This window comes from Dipodomys merriami, unplaced genomic scaffold (genome assembly GCF_024711535.1).
Source record: "Dipodomys merriami isolate MVZ:Mamm:240054 unplaced genomic scaffold, mDipMer1.0.p SCAF_25, whole genome shotgun sequence".
In the NCBI taxonomy this organism is placed as follows: domain Eukaryota; kingdom Metazoa; phylum Chordata; class Mammalia; order Rodentia; family Heteromyidae; genus Dipodomys; species Dipodomys merriami.
In genome coordinates, this window is record NW_027203937.1 from 25,171,698 (window position 1) to 25,195,087 (window position 23,390).

At 44.9% G+C, this 23,390-nt stretch overlaps 1 protein-coding gene across 1 annotated transcript in view; it reads right to left on the reverse strand.

Annotated features, from left to right (window-relative positions):
- The window catches only part of Galnt18 (polypeptide N-acetylgalactosaminyltransferase 18), a 315,915-nt gene that overhangs the window by 14,171 nt on the left and 278,354 nt on the right, over positions 1–23,390 (reverse strand). The window contains exon 10 of the mRNA XM_070035320.1: positions 889–1,053. Coding sequence (XP_069891421.1) covers positions 889–1,053 — 165 coding nt within the window. The remainder of the gene's footprint in view (positions 1–888; positions 1,054–23,390) is intronic.

The window sequence follows — 23,390 nt, forward strand, 5'->3', positions numbered from 1 at the left end:
GTGATACTCACTAGACACTATGTTGAAAATGAACTACACAACTTATGGGAGAGGGAGATAAGGAGAGGAAAACTGGGAGAAAATGAGGGAGAAGGTGTTGAAAAAGAAATGCACTTATGATCTGACCTATATAACTGTAACCCCTTTACACATCACCTTTACAATAAAACAAAAATAAAAGATTAAAAAAAAAATCCCACGAAAAACCCTGGTCCTAATGATTAGACTCCCTGGGGCAGGGAGGACTAGAGGGAAGGGACAAAGGTTCTCCTTCAAGCTAGGTGTCTGGATTCTTGGGCATCATTTTGTAAGGGAGATACAGCAGCCAGTGAAGAGTGGGATATCAAATAGGGGCCCCCGAATTACGGAGACCTAATAAAGTAATGCTCCATCATCACTAGTGTAGGGTCTCTCCACTATATCTAGATGACCTCAGACATAGTCCTGTGAAGAAATTTCATCCCTAGAGACTCCATACTGGGAGGAAGGCACACGGGCCACAGACCAGAGGCCCAGCACTATCTTAGCTGGGACATTGGTGGGACTTTATCTCATGAGAGGGTACTTGTGGAGAGAAGACTCAAAGGCTTGAAGCTAAGATGAACCAAGTTCAAATCCCAGCTCTATCCCTTTCTATGGGAAATTGGCAAGGGACTCCCCTCTCTGAGCCTCAGTTCCCTTAAAGGTTAAATGAAATAATAATAACCTTGAGTGGTAGAAGGCCTTTCTAGTGAGCAGAAGGCCCTGAGTTCAACCCTAATATCATCAAAATAATGATAAAGTAATAACTTTCTCCTCTCTGCCCCCCCTCCCCCCCCGCCCCCAGCCTGGCCCCTGTGGCTACTCTGCGAGCGTGGTGCTGAGCTGTCCCTGGCTCAGGGCGGTTACCTGAGAGAACTGCCAGTGGAGTTTCATCCTCTTGGCTTTGGCGTAGCTGCACTCGATGAGCCGTGGGCGGCTGTTGACATCCACCAGGCACCGGTTGTCATCGTCATCGATCGTGGGGCTGAGGACGCCCACGTGGATCTGCTGGCTGCTTGTGTAGTACACATTCTGAGGGGAAAGGAAAGCAGGGAGAAAGAGCTGAAATATCATCCGGAGAGATGGAGGGAACGGAGCTGCTGTTAAAGAGGTCTCAGTGGAAGACCCTAGATTGTCAAATCTTTTTGTTACAGAGGAGAAGAAACCTTTTACATCATGATCTAGTATAGCACCGGGTCCTCATCTATAATTAAACAAAAATTTCAAGGAATAACAGCTATCTTTTCTTTTTTATAATCTGCCCATTGCAAAACATTGGCCATAGCTTTAAAAATTGATTGCATCCATCGTTTAAAGAGTACCTTGTGAACCCATTATGTGTAACTGACTTCCTCCATAAATATGCTGTGCCAGATACTATACTTGGCCAAGGCGTGGAACTGAAAGGTTTGGGCCATGCCTTTGGGGGGAGCTCTGAGTCTCGGATGACGAGACAAAACATCCATCCCTATGAGTCAGTGAAGAACAGGGGTGGGCAGGCTTTTCCTTAAAGGATAAATAGCAAATATTGGCATTGGGGTGTGCTGGGGAGTCCCCAAGATCCCAGTGAGATTCAGTGATTCTCCAGGAGAACTGAGGATGCAGCTCCTAGCTGTATTCCCAGCTATGCTCCATTACATTAAAAGGACATCATTAAACGAGAAAAGTAGCTGAGGCCTGGCCTAGGAACTTTCACGTTGGGATGCATGAGCTTGAAGGGTCCTGTCCAGGTGGAGTCCCAGGAAGCACTCAGTTCTAGCAACAAATGTGACCATATGTGAGAATGACTGCCAGGAACTGTCAGAGCTTCAGCATCCAAGGTTTCCATTGGGTAGATCATGGAGGCAGCCTCTGCCTAGAATGTACCAAACTGCCTGGCTTCCAGACTTGACAGCGGGTGTTCAGCATGAACCATCGGGTAGCATTTATATACTAGGCTTAGGCACAGTTAGGCCTCTTCTCCTGTGTGATGGGAATCCTCTTTCTGGGATGCCAGAAAATGACCCCCCAGCAAGCAGTCCTACAAGAGGCCTTCCTGGAGGACAGGAATCAGACCTTCTACATGGATTCATTTTTGTACAGAGGCCCATTCAGTGTCTTGCTGTGGTGCCTGTACACTCACAGACAGAGCATAAACCAATAGCCTTGTTCTAATAACAATTTATTTGCAGATACAGGAGCTGTCTCGTGGGCTGTAATCTGTCCCTAGTTTTTAGTAAATCAAATAGTTATGCCATTAGGCATTATATCCATCCACCCAATGGACAAATAATCTTAAGTTGAATTCTGAGGGTTCAGAGATGAGAACATAGCTGGGTGCCAGTGGCTCAAGCCTGTAATCCTAGCTACTCAGGAGGCTGAGATATGAGGATCACAGTTCAAAGCCATTCTGGACAGGAAAGTCTATGAGGCTCTTATCTCCAATTAACCACCAGAAAACTGGAATTGGTGCTGTTGCTCAAGTGTTAGAGCATTCGCCTTGAGCTGAAGAGCTCAGGGACTGTAGCCAGGTCCAGAGTTCAAGCCCAACTGACCAAAAAAAAAACCCCAAAACAAAACCCCCAAACAGAGATGAGAACGCCATGGGTCCTGTGCTAGAGGAGCCATAGACAACGTGGGGGCCAAGCAAATAGCCTTTAGAGAACAATGGTTCTAGTTCCACTAACGTGAGAGCTGTCCTCACTTCTTCCACTCACCTAGGCCAACTCTTGTAAAAACTCACATCTCTGGAACACTTCCTTGGAACATGCAATAGTGCGGGGCTCCAGCATGCCTCCTGAGCCTTATGCCAGGAGGTACACACACCTGCGTAGGCCTTTGGGCTAAATGCACCTTGATCACCTCCTCAGGACCCATAGCCCTTAGCTACCCTGTATGTCAGTGCCCAAGTTCCCTGAGGCTAGGAAACATAGGCTGTGTGACAAGGATGGCCAGGGAGCCAATCATCCCCAGTCCCCACTTCTTCCCTGTCATTAGTCTGGCTCTCTTCTCCAGGGCAGGCTCCACAGGCACAAGTGGCCACCCAGGTAATAGCTGAAACCAGTTGTATCCACTTAGCTGCTCTGAAGTGCTTGGGGAGCTGCTCTGAGAGGCGTGTGTGCACTTAACTATCTGGTACAGCTGTCACCAAAGCTGTTTATTGCTCCAGAGTCAGGGAAAATCATAATAGCGACAGACAGTTGTTTGTTACTTAAAAAGCAACAGCAAAGTGTAGCTTCACTGGTGTAAGTAAAAAGACAGCAGATCACAGAGGGAGACTCAGCAAAGAGGATTCTCTCAAGTCCTCCCGTGAACATCTCAGAGGCCCAGACAGTACTTCAATGAATCAATAAATGGGCCCAAACACACAAAAAGGGGAAATGGATTTGTGCAAGATGCCCCATTTTCAATGCTTACAGGGCCAGCAAGCACAGCTGCACTTTCTGAGCAGCAGGGAGCTTTGAAGGTTTTCAGGAGAAAGAGGTTTAGAGCCCTGGTCCTCACTGGGGTGTGATTCTTCCCAGCAGGAGTTATTTGGGATATCTGGAGAGACTTGGTTGGGGTTGTTAGTGCTTCATAGCAAAGAGATTTCTAGCGCCAAATGTCAGTTTTGCCCTTGAGGAGAAACCTCAACTTAGACTATTGATGATAATAAAAGCTGAATTCTCTTTAGTTTATACCATATTTCAGACAGGAAGTGGTCCATGTGTTTTATCTCATTTAATCATAATAAGAATCTGGAAAAGGTACAGGCTGAGTATCTGAAACTCTCAGGCCAAGTGTTACAGATTACAGACTCCTTCCCTTCGGATTTTGGGCTATTTGCACGCGCGCGCACACACACACACACACACACACACACACACACACAAAAATTCATTTATGCCATATACACATGGCCTAAAAGTGAGTTTATGTCATATTTTTTATTGTGAAAATACCGTACAGAGGGGTTACAATTACATGGGCAAGGTAATGGGTACATTTCTTACCAAGCATTGTTGCCTCCTCCTTTGTTTCCCCATGTCATATTTTTTTAAAAAATATTCTTTTAGTTTTACTGCAACCTCTCACATGAGGTGAGGTATAGAGTTTTTTATTTGTGGCATCAAAAAGTTTAGATTAGGAAATATTTTTTTAATCAGGGATGTCCAATCTATACTACTATTTTTACCAATCTTGTAGATGAGGAAACTGAGTAAAATGTATCCAAAAATCACATGGTTAGTGTTTAGCAGCTGAGATTTATATATTTGTTTATCATTGTTTAGAAGTGCTGGGTCCTGAGATCAGGGTTTGAGCCTGCTAGGCAGGTACTCTGCTACTTGAACCACATTCCCAGACCAGAGGCTGGGATTTAAACTGAGGTGGTCTGACTCCAGGGCCAGGCAACATCCTTCCTGTGATTCTTGTCAGAGGCTGAGGCCAGCTGTTATCCTGTCTTTGGTCATTTTACAAACCCCCAGGGTACTGAAACAACATTCCTGGACAGTCAATTCTTCCTCAGCTACAAATGATTGATTCAGCTCATTCTCCACTCAGCCCCACACCGCTCAGCAGGGCTGCAAACCCGATCTGCATTCCATTGTGATGTTTACTAGAAGAGGAGAAAACTCTCTTGCACCTCTGTGAATGAACATATTTGGATCTCAGTTCATACACCAATGGTGATGTTTACTCTCCTCCAGGTCAGGGTCAGGAACAATTGTGAATCTAGATAGCCAGCTGTAGAGCCCTCAAGTGCACATTCCTGCCCTGTCCTTGGAGCCATAGAGCCATGGCTGGGCAGAGACTCAAGGGCAAGTGGTTCCCCTTGCTTTGTTCCTCATCTCTGGATAACATCTCCCCTGCTCCCATAGGATGCTGGTGGCCTCTGCTGCCAGTGTGGTTCCAACACACTGGTGGGTCTATGTCTCAAAGAGGCTGACTTATGGCTCACCCTCCCATCACTTCCTCACAGATCTGGAAATGGGTTGGGTAAAAGAAAACAAACTTTGCTAGGTAGGTACTTTTCATTCTCAAGGTCACATTGCATTTGTAAGGACAAGGAAACAGACTACAATGGGTTTTAAAAACAACTTGCTAAGATGCCTGGATAATCACTGCTTTCTCCCTCTGCCTGAAAGGAAACTCCTAGGAAGGCTGAATTCCTAGCAGGTTAGGACCTGCATCCCCTTCAGAGCCAGCTGTCCAGACCAACCTCTCATTCTTCAGCACTACTGGGCAGCCACAGTGCTCCACTTCCAGGCTCAGCCCTCAGTGAGGCTGGCTCAGGCAGAGCTCGGCTCCTATGGCCACCCTGATCTCATCCCCTGAGAGCCATCAAGGGCCAGGCCAGGCCCACTACCATAAATTGCTCATACTGAGCCCTGGGGGATCCAAGAAAGGGTTCAGAGGCCACTGAAGGTGGGAGGGGAGCGGTCCTAGGGTCCTGTCCCTGCTTGACCATGCAATCCTCATTTTCTTTCTTGCATTCAATTGGCTTTCATAGAATATTGTGTTTAAATAAGTTCACATAAGTTTAAATGGCTGATCATCATGGAGTAAGGCATGAATCATCCCTCCAACAAGATATGGAGGCTCAACAAGCCCTCTTTTAGCTTCTGTCTCACCAACTAGAATTTGCAGATATTTGGATAAGAAGCTTTAACCTCCCTTCAGCTTCTACCAGACCCCACTCTCTTGAATTCTTTGACATGGAAAATTCTCAGATCTCTCTCTCTCTCTCTCTTCCCCCCCCCCTTGCCCTTGGTGTGTGTGTGTGTGTGTGTGTGTGTGTGTGTGTGTGTGTGTGTGTGCGTGAGCACGCGCGCACATGCGCATCTGTGTTTGAATGCGTGTGCATGTGCTGCTGGGATTTGAACTCAGTGCCTCTCACTTGCTAAGCAGGTGCTCTACCACTTAAACCATGCCTCTAGTCCCAATTCGCAGGTCTTTGCATTTTTCCCTTCCTTCTTCTGCCCAGACCTACATCACACCTTAGCCTCCATGGAAGTTTTGAATGGAGACTGAGATGGAAGAGTTGTGGTATGTGGTCAAGGGAGTGGAGAGGAGCACCTCTCAGACACACCAGGAACATATTGCAAAATTGGGCTAAGTTGCTTAGTAACACAAACTCCTTCCAGGCCCAAATAAAGTTCAAGATCTCTTCCAGAGAACATGGACACTTGAGGAGCTGTTCTTCCTCCATAGGCCATGTTTCCTTGGCAACACTGCTGTCCCTTGGTACATAAGTGTCCTTGAGACAGGTAGAGCTGCATTCTGGCCCAGCCTCCAGCATGGGGAGGCAATGGTGGTATTAAGTTGAAATTATCTTGACTCTGAAGAGTTAGGAGGAATGGGGAGGAAAGCAGTGGGACACTCTTCAAAGAAGGTTCTAGAACTATCACAGTGGAGAAAACAACCATGCTTGCCACCAGATCATGGTATGGAGGGTCTGGGGTGCACCACCTTCTTATGGTCCTTTCTTTGAAGACCTAGAAGGGGTGGGACACAATAGAGGATCGCTGCAGCCCAATGAGGCATGAGGAGCGTACTCTCTGTGGGATGGTTACACACCTGGGGTGTGTGGCAGCTTGTGAAATTTGAAGTCACATGTGCAGAGATGATTACAAAGGTTAAAATGAGGATTTGGGCTAAGGTCATCAAAGGGAAGCCTGAACTGTGAGCTGATCATGGAAGAAAAGGAAACTGAGAGCAACAAAGCAGGGAGGCTGGGAGAAGGACAAGGGTGACCTTCTAAAATGTGATCAAACTAAGGGATCCCATCCCAGCGCTACCAATAAACTAATGTCCCAAAAGGAGACTTTGCGCAGCTAGGAACAAAATGTAGGAGTAGCATCTAGGGCTCCTTGAGTTCTGTTCTCCTTGTGGGGGACAAGCTGGATCCCTATCTTCAGAGGCATTGATTTTAAGACCCTGAGGTTGGTGGCCACGTGAGGAGAGGGTGCTGTGGCCTGGGGCAATGTTCTCAAAGTGTGGTGCTAACATCATCTGGAAACTTGTCAGAATGAACATTTTTTTGAGCCTAACCCCAGACCTACCAAGTTAGAAATTCAGAGAGAGGGGCTCAGGAATCTGTGCAGATCTCTGACCTGGGAAAACCACTGTAGTCCAGGAAAAAGGTGGGATAGAAAGAATATGAACTTCTGGTGTCTGGGGGTGTGGCTTAAGTGCTAGAGCACCTGCTCAGCAAACACAAGGCCCTAAATTCAAAGCCCAGTACTGCCAAAAATTAAAGAAAAAGAATACAGACTTGCAAGCCAGGAAGACCTGGATCTTTATGAAACACTTCCACTCCACGTTCTAGCTGAAAAGCAAGCCATCATGACCTTCAGTTTCTTTACCTGTCAACTGCAGTAGCTGGGAAATTCAGGGTAAGGACAAGACAGGTAGGGACCAGCTCTCCCTAAGAGGCCACACAAAGGCTAAGTGGAGGGGGAATTCCTTGTCCAGCCTCACAGCCTCAAACCCCTTCCCTTCTGTGGCCCCTCTCAGGTCTAACCGGCTAGCAGTAAGGATTCAGAGAAGGTACCAGAAATGGCAGGGGCAGAGGGAAGAAGGAGCATGCAGAGCCTTGCTTTATTAAATTTCAATTTACAGAGTGGTGACTGTGACATCCAGAATGTGCATTAGAAATGGCCTCTTTGTCCTCTTTCCCCAAGAATGAGCCGCAGGCCTCTGTGTAGACAGGGTGGGCTGATTTAAGGGCTTAGTTATTGGTCATTAACCCCTTGACACAGAGGTTCATTACTGTGCGGAGGGCCACAGTGCACAGATGCTAAATCAGGAATGAGGGCAGTCACTTCCAAAAGGCTCTTTACATTCACCGCTCATAGCACGAGGGCTGTGTGGAGAAGAGGAAGCCCTGTTAGCCATTCCCAAGGAACATGCATATGCAAAGCCAGCTTTCTAGCTCAGAGATTCCTTTGAAAACCCATGTCCCTAATGGGGAGGAGCAGGTAAGCTAAGCCCGTGAGCCCTGCACCCCCATCCCAAGGAGGACAAATTTGTACCTGGATTCAGCCAATCAGTCAGTGTGGGATTCACTTTAGCTCATCAAATGCCCTCAGAGGTGTTCGATCTGAACTATGCATTGGAGAAGTAGAGAAGACCAAAGTACCTTTCCATACCCCCTAAAGAATCTGTCAGCCACATGCAGAAGAGTATGGAGAATACTCTGGGTTAGAGCAGATAGGTCTGCAATGGTCCAGAGCTGGAGCGATGATTGTTTTTACCCAGGGAGGTTCATGAGCTATGAGGTTTGACTACATCCTGGGCAGAGGACAGTCTGAGACTCCTGGCAGAGGATGCAGGATAAAACAAGCCACAGAGGCCTGGCAACACAGTGCCCTGCAGTTATGTAGGCAGGGAGGGAGATGAGGTAAAAGCAGTGTGGGGGCTGGAGAAAACAGATACCATCCAGCTAGGCGACAGCGAGCTGTGGCTCAGACTGTGGCTCCTGCTTGTTAGCACATCTAATGAGGTTTTCAGAGACTTTTGAGTTAGAAACATCCAAGGGACCTGGAAAGCAAGGTTGGGCTAGAGGTGATTTGGGCAACATTTGCTGCAGGCCTGTCTGGACGTTTCCAGCTGTGTCTGAAGAGCAGCAGGAAGAAAAGCAGAGCTTTTGACCAAGGAGTCATCTTTGAACTTCAGACTGAACCGAAAAAGCTGAGCTAAACCGGGCTTCTGCTTCCCATGGTGTACCCAGGAAAATAGCTGCACAGACCATTGCTGGGTTCAGAAGTTTAACTTCCATCCATAGCTGTCCATGTCTTCAAAATGTGCTCTGGCTTGTCTTATGTCTTATTAAGTTCCTCTTTGTTTCCCCCCTACTGAGCTCTTCTACATGCTCCATTACTCATGTGAAGTGTAGCCTCGTGTCTACCTTAGACCAATGTGACACACATCATTTCTGATTAGAAGTTTTAAGAGATATCATGTGATTTCCCACTTGCCTTTTGATCACTTTATTATCACAGATGAGGGGAAGGGGAAGGTTTCTTTGGTCACAGAGAAAGGTGGGGGTAACACAGAGTGGAAGCTGATCTAAAATAAACATGGAGAATGATCAAGAACAGTCCTTTTAGTTGTAAGCAACTGAGATTTGGGGGATCTCAGCCTAAAGAGATCAGAAGTAGACATGAGATGCTGCCGAACCCCTACAATATGGGCCTCTCACTTGGGAGCTAAAAGGTGAGTGATGAGGAGACCATCTCTGGAGACCAGAAGGGTGATGACTACTTCCAGAGAGCAGTGAAAAGTGTGGCAGATCTGCTGCATTGGGTATCTTGGAAGGCCAACAAGGTGAATGAGCATGTGCTTCAGATAAAGAGCAAGCCTTTGGTACTAGGGCCACTTTTGACAAGACTCTGCAAAAAGGAGATAAGGTCAGACAACAAATGGACATGGAGCAAGACCAAGAAATGTTTGTTACTGTAAGCCACAGAGATTCTGAGGTCATGTGCTTCTGAGCATGATGGAACCTGAGCTGACTGAAAACCATTTGTTATGCTCCTTTCTCACATCATCACACAAGAGAAGAGCTACAAAAGGTGATGTATGCTCTTAGGAAAAGTACAGCAACTTGGGAAATATATATCAAGGTCACTGGATCTAATATTTATTAGATCAAGAAAGACTGACTCCTTACTGAATAGAACCCCAACTGCTAAGAAAAATAAGAACAAAAACTGAAAAGTGTAATTGCATTAAGTTAAAAACTTCTGCACCGCAAAAGAAACAATTTCCAGAATCCAAAGGAAAAGGGTTAATATACAGAATATATAAAGAGTTCCAAAAATTAAATACAGAAAGATAAGTAATCCAATTAATAAATGGGAAAATGGGACAGTTTTCAAAAGAAATACAAATGGTCATACGTGGAGGTATGGCTCGAGTAGTAGAGCACCTGTCTTGAGAGAAAAGCAAAATGAGACAGCAAGGCCCTGAGTTTAAACCCTAGTTCCAGCACAAAAAAAGAAGGAAAAGAAATGCAAATAGCAAATAAATGTTGAAGAAATGTTCGACATCCTTAGCAATAAATCAATAAATCCAAACTATCATTGAGATTCCAAATCACCCCCGTCAGAATGGCTATTTTCAAGAAAGAAATAACAAATTCTGATGAGGGCATGGGGGAAAGGGACCCTTATACACTCTTGGTGGGGATTTAAATTAGTATAGCTACTATGGAAATTAGTATAAATGTTCCTTAAAAACTGGCAGTAGAACTACCATATGACCCAGCCACACAATTCCTGAGCATATATCCAAAGGAATGTACTTCAGTATATAGTTGAAACACCTGTAAACCCATACAATGTTCTCTGCCATCATTTTCCCAGTTGACTTACTTATCATAACAGGAGTACCAATGGTGCTCATCTCATAGGGTGTTTGCAGAATTCAGTGGAATGATGGGTCTTTGGTATTAGGAGACCGTAATACAGTTTTAACATTGGTCACTTGTTAGACCTCAAGATCCTTGGGAGTAAGGACCACACTTGCCTTGTTCACTGCTATCTGTATTATCTAACTCATTGCTTGATCCACAAGACACACTCAAACTTACTAGTGGATTGAATTAGTATATAAATAAAAGTACTTCAGGCTCATTTGTACTTCACCTCAAAAGTTCACCCAGGCTTGTTTCCCGGCATCTGCTTCATATCCCTTACTCTTTTACCTTGGATACCACTCTCCATATACATGAAGATAGTGGCTTGCATAGAATATGCCTTTCTACAGGACAAGATTCTTAACATTTGTCTCCAGGACACAGATTGGCCTAGGCCTAACCCTTCCCTAACCCCATGAGAAACTGCTGGTAACAATTACCTTACACTACATTAAGGAAAGAGTACAATGCGAAGTGGAGGAGGGGCATTTACACATATATTCAGTGTTCAAGGTAGGCCCTGGGCTCTCCAGCTCTCTTACTTATCAGGAAGATGTAAAAAAGAGCCTGGTAATAAAACCCAGTGAATGACAACACATGCACGGCCCAGAAGCCCCTTCTTTTCCACTTATGGGTAGCCACTGTTCAAGAGCAGTTCCACTAGCAGAGCAGCAGGTGACCATAGACATGGGTGTAAGCAGGTATCTTCTGAGAAGACAGAAGAAAGGGCCAGCCAAGCCCAGCCTGAGTTGCTCACACTCAGAATCTTGAACTCGATGGAAGGACATATCTCATGTGTTATTAGTAAAAGTGTATTGGCAGAGGCAGCTTGTTTTCACAGGTGTGCTTCTAAAGCACAAGATACAACATACAGGTGTTCCTCAACCCTACTTCTTTTTATCTCCTGCTTCAAGAAAGTAAGATAAATAATGGTAATAATAACAGCATTTCCCATTTAATGAGTTATTTCTACATGTCAAGGAAGCTAAATGCTTTCTACATACATTTGTTTAATTTTCACATTAGCCTTGGGTAGGAGGGAGAAAAAATGGTGATTTTTTTAAAAAAAGGATGAAATTGAAGTAAATTAATAGATAGCAAGTGTCAGGACTGGGATTTGAACTCAGTCGGATATCTCTAAAAGCCCATCTGTCAAGCACCAGACACCCTTCCCCCTAAGAAAAAAAGAAGGGAAGATTGACATTCTCTCCATTCCACACATAGCCCCCAGTACTGACCCCCTGCTCTGCTCCTGACTGAACTTCCTCAGCAAAGGAAGCTCCTTTCCTGCTGTCCAGGAGCAGTGCCACCCCCAGAGATTCTGCTGTGGTAATGGTTCCCCCTTTACAAATATATCTCTTCTTTCTTTACTACTTTCAGCCTCAAAACATGCTTCCTTGAGCAAGGTGCCTGTGGCTCATGCCTGTAATCCTAGCTACCTACGAGTCTGAGACCTGAGGATCCTGGTTAGAAGCCAGTTTGGGCAGACAAATCCCTGAGACTCACTACCAACAAAAGCCAGAAGAGGAGGTGTGGCTCAAATGGTTGTGTGCCAACTTTGAGTAAAAATGCCAGACACAAAGTGCAAGGCCTTGAGTTCATGGCCCAGTACTAGCACATAAAATGAAAACAAAACAAGAACAAGTATGCCTCTTTGCTGTTTGCCTTTAAACAAATCAGAATACACATCTTTCTTAATCCCACATCCCTCTTGATGGCCAGCCTGGTTCTTTCCCCTTTATAGCAAAGTCTGAGGCCAAGGAGTCTCCAATCATGGGCTCCACCTCCTTACCTGAATCCCTAAACATAAGCTATGTCATACATCATGCAAAGAGAGATTTCCTGTGCTTCAACTGTCGTCAGGGTCCATACATAGACACCAAGGTGACCCTTGCCACCATAGGAACATCCAGAGGGTGTGAAAAGGAAAGCACTATCTCATTATCATCTAACTTCTCATTAATTTAGTGATTTAGACCACCACTCATTAATTTAGTGATTTCATTGAGCTCATGTTTGTTATGCCACGGACAAATATGATTGGCTGACTTCTGAGCAGCCCAGCATAGTCAGACCAGAGACATCGCAGAGATGTAAAGTCGTTTTTCCTGAAGAAAAAAAAATGTTATAAAATGTTCCTTCTAAGTGTCCTTCACCCAAGCCAACCTCCACTCTCACACGTGTTACTGCATTTAATAGTGTCATTTTGAGAAAGAAATAAAGCTGTTGTGATTGATTCAGAGGGCCTGGCTCTACTTAAATTCCCTGTATATTAACACAGTGCTAACCTCAAGGGCTCCACTAAAGATCTTCCTTCTCGGGGCTAATGCACAGCAATGAACACATTTCAGAAAAAGCATGTGGGATAAAGGCAAGGTGGTAACAATGGAGTTAGCAGAAAAAATAGAAGAATCTATTTATGCCCATGATATATTCCAAACACATCTCCTTAGGAATCTTTCTTTGAACAGATTAAGCATATCCTTAAGATATCCTGATATAAACACCATTCAAATGCCCACACTCAAGGCTCCCAACCATTTCTAAATCCCATAGCCTGTTTGTTTATACTCTATTTCTCGGAGCCCTCAGCTGCTCAGGGGACATTTGGAAATGCATGGGGGATATTTTGGTCAAACAGTGACACTGCGGATCCCCAGGGCCCAGGGCTGCAATGTCTTGTCATTAATAAGACAGACCATATGATGAAGAACCACTCCCACCTGGAAAGCCAGTGACACCTGACTGAGAAACAGCAGAGGGACCTGCAAATTTCAGCAGCTCATTTGAATGTTGACCCTGCATACAAAGGCTGTCCGAATATCCAGTATAGGGGAACCGCCACCCCCTGCTTCAAATGGATACCTCTTCAAAAGGTGCCTCTGAGAGGGCACTGCATCTGGTACCACTCTGGAGATGGAATGCTGACACCTTACACTGTCATTGACTCTCTATTCTTATCCTGGCTTCCCCTGGTACAGTTCTTACATGGCCGCCATGTGCGGGGGAAGCCTAAGTGAATGCAGCCCCACCAGCCAGGACCCCTGGGGTATGAGGACTTCATAATTCTCTCACTTGGAAGTTGGGTCAAGTAGAGGGGCAGGCCAGCTTCAGTGTGCCAGCAAAACTTGGTGGCAGGAGAGTCACTGATAGAAGGAGGTATCCCCTGCTCCTGCCCAAACTATGCCCATAGCAATGGCCCACTGTCAAGGAAAAGGGCCAGGGCCTGGCTTCCAGCCCAGTGGGGGTGGCATATCTCTTGAGCTCCCATATCCAGGTCTTCATGAAAAGATACAGCAGATCTGAAAGAAGAGGCATAGATCCTGCCAGCTCTCATCCTGACAATACTAATTCGAATGCTAACAGTTACCATGTGTTGATGGATACTAATATTAACAAAACGGCCATTACCACATATCAATTCAGGGCTTACTGTGTGCTAGGCATGGTGTGAAGCATCCTCTATATTTCTCCATTTAACCCCTGCAAAACCTCTGTGAAACAGATCATTTGAACCTCTTCTACAGATGAGTAACAAAGCTAGCGTGCCTGAGCAGGCCGATTGATCTTGGCGAGAAAGTCTGCCTAGGCCAGTCTGTGCCAGGCTTGGTGCTAGAGGCACACACAAGTTTGCTACAACCTTTAACTCTCAGTAACCATCCCCATTGTACTGATCAGGAGGCTCAGAGGAGTCAATTGACTTGCCCAAGAACACAGAGCCACATCACCATCTAAATGTAGCTCCTCTGTCTCTGTGTTTCCACAGCCCAGGGATGATTGGGAAGCAAAACTCTGCAAAGAATGATGTGCAGAGAGCAAAACCTTCAGCCTCCCTCTGCTCGATGAGCCTGAATTGGCCACCATGGTGCTGCTAATGACTGCCGGTTCCCAGCCGGTAAGAGTTCCATAAAAGTCATACAAAACTCAGTGTTTATGACTCTAATTGCAGAGTTTGGACATGAAGTGAAGAAACTATCATGTGGAATGAATAACAAATCAAGAGGCTCTTTTTATTATTAATTTATTTTTAGCTCTGAAGCTGTGGGAGCAGCTTAGAGTTCACCATCATGTGGAGGAGGGAGAAGGCTAACATGGAAGCACCTGCCTTGGTGTGCTTCACACAGCCCTCTGCTCCCACAGTCCGCTTGCGCCCCCATACAGAGCTCATGCATCTGGGCCAGCATGCTGCTCCTGTGTGTGATTGTCAAAAGAGAAATGAGAATGTGCTTCTGCCCAACAGCAGGGTGGGAAATATTCTGGATGTCTGACTCAGAACACAAGGCCCAGCCCCAGGTGGACTGGGAGTGGGGGGCAACCAAGTAGTCTAATGGTTGGTCGCAAAGGAGAGGGAGTCCTGTGAGAGGCACCTGGGATATGTCTGTGAGGATAGTCGGAAGGAGGCTGAGCTTGTAGAGAAGATAGCACTGCAGTCAGCCTTCCTTTCCTGGCCTTGACCTGTGGAAGGGCTGCTCTTAGGTGTGACACCATCTGCCATCACCTTCCAGGACCTAGAGTCTGCATGCACTATCTGTCAGAGTACATCTTTGGGTACTTTGCATCTTTGAGCAATATGGGGATAAGCTGGCAAGATGGTTTTAAGATTTAATGAGCTGACAGCTAGAAAATGTCTAGCAGAGACTGACACACAGTAATTTTATGTGTGATTATGCAAATGTACATATACATATGGATATACATACGCATAAACATGTATCAGTCAATAATAGACTGCTAGTCATTAGCATTTACTATGAACTAAGCTTTGCTTTAAGTTATAGAGGATACCTGAGTAAAGAGAAATTAAGAATCCTGCCTCAGGGCCAAGCACCAGGGGCTCAAGTTGTGGAATCCTAGCTACTCAGGAATATGAGAACTGAGGACTGAGATTTGAAGGCAACCTTGGCAGAAATGTCCAGGAGACTCACCTCCGATTAACTAGCAAAAAGCCAAAAGTAGAGGTGTGACTCCAGTGGTAAAGAGCCACTTAAGAGAAGAAAAAAAAGTCAACCTAGAGTGAGAAGCTCTGAGTTCACACTCAGGGAGGGAGGAAGGAGAGCTGTTTAGGGTCATAGATTGAATATGTGGCAGAGCTGGAATGTACAGTCTATGAGTCTCAGTAGGGTCCATCCAGTCTCGTCCACTTCCTCTCAATAAAGCATTAAGGAAGGGGTAAGATGGTAGGCTACATTAATCAGGTGACTCATTTGATTAATCCTTACTGGGAAGCCGTTAGAGAAAAGAGAAATTTGCTTGGCTCTTGAGCATGGACATGACAGATGAGACATCTGGTCTCCATGGATACCTCAAAGGATAAGGGCACAACTGCAGCCAGGGAGGCAGGACACCTATAGGTATTGTCTCTGCTTTTTTCAGCCATGAAAGTTGCCCTTCATTACCCCAGCAGAGGTGGCTCTGGGGAGTGCCACAGTAACATCCAATAGCATGCTGAGGTGCTGGCCCAGGCATTTCCATATTCAGGCTATCAGAACCCAAGCTCATGCTTCTATGTAGCAGCCATGACCCTGGGTCCTCTAGAGCAAAGATGCATTTTGTACACCAAGAAAGTTAAAGTGCTGCAGGGTAGGTTTGAAGGGGTGGGCTGCCTGAGGGTGCAGAACAAGGGGCATCTTCCAGCTACCCCGGGCCAGGACAAGGACAGGCTCTGTGACACTCCATGGCTCTACTCACAGCATTCTACATGCATGGTGGCTCCTGGAATGGTGAAGGGGCAATTAGCAAAACCCACATAACTGTGTCTGGATTGGTTCTGGAATCATGCAAATCTGGAGGTGACCAAACAGACTGCTGTCAGGTCCCACCCGGCCAAGCATCAACTGGCGCCCCCAAAATACAACCACAGGCCAAGGAGTTGTGGAGGGCATGCATGGATGACACAAAGCAAGCGCAGGAGAGGGTTTCAAGCTGCTCAGCCACTCAGTAGGCACTGAGGCTGTCTTTACTTATTAAAGATAAAGACTGGGAGAATGGTGATGCCTGGGAAAGGTCATCGGGAAGTGGAAGCCACATGGAGGGCTGCCAAGCAAGGAAGGGGTGATGGACCCATTGTGACTTGTGGGGAAATGGCAGCTTCTTGACAGGAAGATAAGCACACCTTTCTAGTCCTCTCTCTTTCTGTCCCTCTCTCTTTTCCTTTTTCCTCTCTTGACCATCTCTTCCTTTTCCTCCTTCCCTCCTATCTCTCTCCTACTGTTCCTCCTTCCCTCTTTCCTCTCCTTCCTTTCTCCCTTCCCCTTTACTTCCTTCTCTCCTTTCTTCCTTCATCCCTTTGCTTCCTTTTCTCCTTCCCTTTTCCCTGTCCTTCTTTCCTCCCTCCTTCCCACTTTCCTTTCTTCTTCTTCCTTTTCTTCCTTCTCCTTTCCCTTTCACCTTTCTTCCCTCTTTACCGCTCTCCTTCCTCTTCTTCATCCTTCCCTCCTCCCTCTCTTTCTTTTCCTCTCTCCCTCCCTCTTTCCTGTATCCTAACCAAGTGAGAACTTAAAATATAAATGAGAGTTAGGGATGTAGCTAGATGGTAGAGTACTTGCCTAGCATGCATTACTACAAGACCCTGGCTTCTATTCTCAACACCACCCTGAAATATATATAGATATAGATATATCTATATATCTATATCTATATATATTTAGCAATGGTTATTAGGACCCATTTGCAACTCTATCCTTGCCTTAAGTTTTCTTTTTTTGCCTTTTCTTTTTTTGCCTTAAGTTTTCTTAAAATGCACTATCTTCATTGCTCTGTTAACCAAGAATTTGTCTTTCATCTCCATTTTAATCTTTATACCTTGAGTCAAAGCTCATCCCGAAGCATAAATGTGGCAGCTTCAGTATTTCAAAAAAACTTTAGAGGGAATTAAAATCCCTTTTATCTTTCTTCTTTTACAGCCAAGCATTTTCCTTCCCAGAGGAAAAGCACTTCATTTTCCCATGTCTTTTACAGTCGAAAAATTCTTGGCAGAATGAATGAGAGAAGTCCCCAGGCCCTGTCTTGTCTCCCCACCTCTCTTTTATTTGTGGGCTAATGAGAAGGTGATTTGGGGCAGTAGGTTGCAAAGTTTCATTATATAAGCTTCAATTATCTGAGTGCATGTCTCCTTCTCCAGCCTTGGACTCCTCCAGGCAGTGATGTGGGAATAGAGCCTTTTCCTCTTGGTGTCAAATAAGACACAGTGCATGTTTGTTGAATGAGCAAATAAATGAATGAGTGAATGAGTGACTGATTGCATAGAGAGTCTGTGGGGGAGACCCTGTTATTGTATTTTTCCCATTAGAAGAAATTTTCCAGGCTGTTAAACTAATTAGGGATAATATTCTCAGTTATTTTGAGGATTGCTTGAAATTTGCTGCTAATTTAAGCAAAATGGTTACATTTACTCATTAGCCAATTAGCAGGCTTCTCAGCAGCTTTCTGTCACTAATTTGATTAGTGGTATGATCCTTTCTCCCACCCAGGGCCTCCTCTGAGACCTGAGAGAATCACAACTGAATCAGAGTGACCTTTTTGATCCATACCGAAGCAGAATTGTTCCAAAGATTCAACACAGGTGTGAAATTATTTCCTCTTTGTAGCCATTGAAACTATTTCCCCTTTGAAACCATTCCTCTTGTGTTCCTCATCTTTGGACTCCACTAGCTTCCATTGTAAGTTGCTCTATAAAACGATTCCTATCACTAGATGAAGTTTGTCTTCCCCGGAAAATGAGACTTTCCAAATTATGGGGACTTCATAAGTGACAGCCTGTCATATTGTTGATGAATGAATGAATGACACTTAAGAGGTCACATCTTTCCTCAACTTGTCTTTGCCAGTAACTTCTGGAGTGACATAGACAAGTCAATTCATATCCAAGATACTATTTTCCTATTTGTTGGAGGTAAAACTGATTTGCAAAGTAGCTAAGTTCTTGTGACAGAGACAAGTCTCCCTGGGTACACAGCATGACCATTAGGTAGGAAGGCAAGACCACATGAGTATATTTGACCAATAAAAGGAGAGAGGCAGTGAAGTAAGGGGGTTTTCAGTCAATGCAGTGAAAGTCAGACTTCCGTCACCACTCCTCTGCTTTGAGGGTGTTAGAGTGGAAGTGTATATTATCTAGATTCATACTTAGAAGTCCCAATTTCCAGTACCCAGAATGAGGCTTTATTTGGAAACAGAGTCATGACAGATGCAATTAGATAAGTTTGGATGAGCTCTTCCTTGAGTGGGGTGGGGTCCTAGTCCAAAATGATTAGTGCCTTACAAAAGGGGAAATCTGGACCTAGTCCTACATGGAGACTAGACTCTGACAGTGCAGTGAGGCTGAAACTAGCCAAGGAACCACTGGCAGGAAAAGAGACTTAGGCACATCCTTCTCTGGGCCCCTCAGAAGGATGGGCCCTGCTGACTTCCAGACTCAAACTTCCTATTGTAAGAGCCATTCAGCCTGTGGCACTTCATTATGATGGCTGCAGGAACTAAGGTGAAGGAAAAGACCACATGATCAACAAATGGATCCACAAGGACCACTGAGTCACTAATGGCCTGAGCGTTAGTAGACCCTGAACAAACTTTGTGAGGAATAAGAAAAATCTCTAAAAACCTATAAATGAGGCAGAAAAGAAGCAGAGAGGAAGCCCTATGCTTTCAGTACCCTATCAGGAAATAGTTTAACAGCCTCACTGGAGAGTATAATTTTCTAAGAGAATTGTACCTGTGTTTGACTTTGCTATTTACCTTCCAAGTGTGCTAGGTTCTCTGAAGTTATATGCTAACTTGTAGATTTCTGCCTGGGTAGGAAAGATCACAGGAAAGGCTATAATTTTATGTCCCTGGTAGGACATTAACTACTGTGTATCTAATCTGTTTTATTCTAGCATTCTAAATGCCTGCAGATGTTCACTTTTTCAAATGCAGCTGGCGCTTAATCATGGAGGTTAAGGTCAACCTCAAGGCTGGCAGGATGGACTGAGCCAGCCTTCATCTGCTCTCAACATTTTTGGCTCTAGCTGGCTGAAGTCCAAGTCTTGAAGCACAAATGAAAGTCACCTAGGCAATGCTAAAGAGCAGCATCAGTTCACACCTTGGCTGAGGCAAAGACTTAAAAAGATTAAAATGCAGACAAGGGTCTGGTCTGTCTCTAGCACTATGATGAAAACTTCATGCGAGCAATGGCTTTCCTCTGTTTCACTGCTGTCTCCCAGGGCCAAGAACAGTTTCTGGCCCAGTAGTAGACTCCCACTAACTTATAAAGAAACACACACACACACACACACACACACACACACACACACACACACACACACACAATGGAGTTCTTGCTCAGCTTGGTGGCTCTTGTCTACATCCTAGCACTAGGGAGGCTGAGGCAGGAGGATCACAAGTCAGAGGCCAGGTAAGTCTATATAGCAAGATTCTCTCATATACACAAACTCATACATACATACACAAACACACACATAGAGAGAGGGAGAGGGAGAGGGAGGGAGGGAAGATTAAAGTTATAGTATTCCAGAAGGGGACACCTCTGGTGTTGCTATGTTTTTATGTGAAATACAAACCCCTTATAGTGTCCCCAAAGCCCACTAAACTGGCTTGGGCACACATGATGGGAAATTCATTGTCACCTGAGTTCCCTGGTTCTCAGCCACAAATATGAGGCTTTGTATTTGGAAGATCATTTCAAGTCTCTCTTAAATCTGTTCATTTTGACAAATCACTCTATTCTTTTAGCTCAAGGACAGCCTTGAGTCTCATTATCAATCTTGGAATAATGATGATAGCCTACCTTCAGTAGGCCATGATTATGTGCCAGCCTTCACTACCTACCTATATCATGTGCATCTATTTAAGTGATCCTTACAATGCTACAAGGCAGGCAACAGAATATCTCTATTTAATAGGTAAGGAAATTGAGGCATAAAGATTGGATACCTACCTAAGGAAACTAATTTGTAAGTGGTATGAAGAGATTTGAACCCAGTTCACTGCTTCTTATATTGCCTTATCATTCACTTTTCCACATTTTCAGGCTTCCCATTAAGTATAAGGCTTAGGGAGGAGTATGTTAGGCTTCACAGCAGACAGTCTGTCAACAATGTGAAGTACCTCATCCCTCTCTCACAGTTGTGCAGTGCACAATGCACAGTGACACATGACATTCCCATCTGTGCATACATAGCTCTTGATTTTGCTGAGAACGGCCACGAGGAGAGCTCAGCATCCCTGGAAATGTATGCTGGACATCTGATTGGACAAATCAAACCTGAGGGTTCCAGAGCACTCTTGGGACCTGTGTTCACCCACAGTCTCTTGAGAAATACTCCACCTGGACTTTTCCCTTGGGTAACACATCCCAAAGCATCTCCTTTTCTCATCCTCTTTAGGAGCAAGTGGACTTCTTGAGGGTTAGAAGATGCATTTTTGGGGAAATCCTGCCAGCCAGAAGTCCTGACTCCACCCCCCCCCCCCAACTCTTCCCAGATCATTTCCCATCCCAATCACTCCATCCTTATCACTGGTCCCTGCCCTTGCCTTTATGTTGACTGGATGTGTAGGAAATCAGGCCAGGGAGACATAGGCCATCTCTAGGATAATTTGTTTTTTTCGTGGCCTTACTAATTCTCTGGGCAGGGAGGTCTTAGCTGATTCCTGCTATAGCTGAGCCTTATGGCTTTCTGCTCTGCACAATGTGTGACCTGAGTCTGGCCTTTAGGCCTTCACAGCTATGAATCTCAGTGTGAGCCTGGTAGAGAGGGCAATCAGCCCCAACGTCCCCCACACAGCCAGGTACCAGAGGGCTCTGTGGCTCTGAGAGATAGAAAATGGGGAACCAAGATTTTGAGACTTGCTGCAGCTCCACACCAAGAAGCTGAGTTACAAAGGCAGCTCCCACCATTTCTGGTAAGCACAGAACAAACACGCAGCTTTCTGAGCCAGCTGCATTTCAGAACAAAGGAATAAGAGATAAGCAGGTTGTCAGAGCTGGTGGATCTGGGCTTAGAGATGTCTTAGTCTAGCTCCATCATTACAGACAGGAAGACAGGCCCATCTGCAACTAGGCAACAGTGGGAAGAATCAGAATAGTCATTACTTCTAGGTGGTGACACTGACCAAGAGGACAAATGCAATGTGGATGGTGATGGTAATATATATATATATACAAAGCAGGGATTCACTGAACTTAGTCTTTGCATATTTAGTGTAAATTCATGACCTAATAAAATAGTAAAACTAATTAAAGCACAAGAAGAGGTTCTGTGTGTCAAGATCAAGACTAGAACTCAGGGCCCCCTGATGTCCCCTCTTATGCCCTTTCCCTGTACTGCTCCACTGCCCTGTTGCTGCTATAGCAATTCAGTGATGCTCCAAGCGTCGATGTGTAGGTTTGGACTAGGGCAGGTACCCATGGCATATGGTAGATGAAGTCAAGTTCAGTACAGGTTGTGGGCAGGGCCCTTGATAGTATTTATACTAAGCAAGAGTCGGGCTTGCATGGTGGGCTTGCATGGTAGTTACTATGATGATACTATCATCATAGAAATTCTAATAGCATTGATGTGCCATTATTTAATGCATTAATTTACATTAAATAGTTTGTTTACATGTGTTAAATCTTCACAACCTTTAGGTATATATCATTTGCATTCTGTTTTGCTTTACTACAATAAAATACCTGAAGCTGGCTGCTTTTTTTTTTTTTGTCGGTTATGGGGCCTGAACTCTGGGCCTGGGCACTGTCCCTCAGCTCTTCAGATCAAGGCTAGTACTCTACCACTTGAGCTACAGTGCCACTTCAGGCATTTTCTGCTTATGTGGTGCTGAGGAATTGAACCCAGGACCTCATGCATGCCACAAGGCAAGCACTCTACCACTGAGTACCTTCCCAGCCCAAAGTTGGCTGCTTTATAAATAAAAGACATCTGGGTGCTGGTGGCTCATGCCTGTTATCCTAGCTACTCAGGAGGCTAAGATCTGAGGCTCATGGTTTGAAGCCAGCCCAGGCAGGAAAGTTCCTGAGATTCTTATCTCCAATTAACCACCAGCAAACTAGAAGTGGAGCTGTGGCTCAAAGTAGTATATAGCATTAGCCTTGACCAAAAAGAGCCTAAGCCCTGAATTAAAAAAGAAAAGAAAAACAAGTTATTTACACTCACATGGTAAGAGGGAAGAAGCATACACATGTATGTCTATTCTTTGTTTCTCTATCTCTTCTTAGAAAGTCTCAGGGATTAAATCTCGGGACTCTATCTTAATGACCACAGCTCATTCTAATTATCTCTTAAAGGCCATATCTCTAAATACCATAGTTGAATGGAACTTCCACTCTCTTAATGTCTCACAATGGTGAGTAAATTTCAATACACAAATCCGCTGAGGACACATTCAAACCCTAGCACTCTTGAAAAATCTACATTCTACAAATAAGAAAATAGGCCCAGATTAAGAAGCCTTGCCAAGATTCCACAACTTCAAATTTTCAAAGTTGGCAATTAGACGTGGGCAAACTGGTTTCAAAATCCAGCTGAAGCCAGACACAGACACACACACAGACTGTGTGTCCTCCAGCCACAACACAGACGGGTCCCACATCGAATTATCTGCAGCTGGCTGAGAATAGGAAGCCTCCATTCAGTCCAACACCCAACATGTGGCTGAGGGCCCAGATAAAACTGGAAGGATTTGAAAGCTGAGAGGAAATTTACAAAAAGCCCTAAATGACTTGTGACCAGGCCACTGTGGCCCACACAAGGACCGCATGAGGATGTCCTGAGCTGAAATTTCAGGTGCCCAACTTCACTCCTCATTAGTGAAATACAAATTATAACACAATGTGAGACTATTATATACACAGCACAATATCTATTAAAAATATAGATAATACAAAAAACTGACCAACAATGGGTTGTGAAACTGCTAGAACTCTAATAAACAGCTGACAAGAATTTAAAGTTGGAAAACATTTTGGCAGTATATCTGCTGGTTTAAGCTA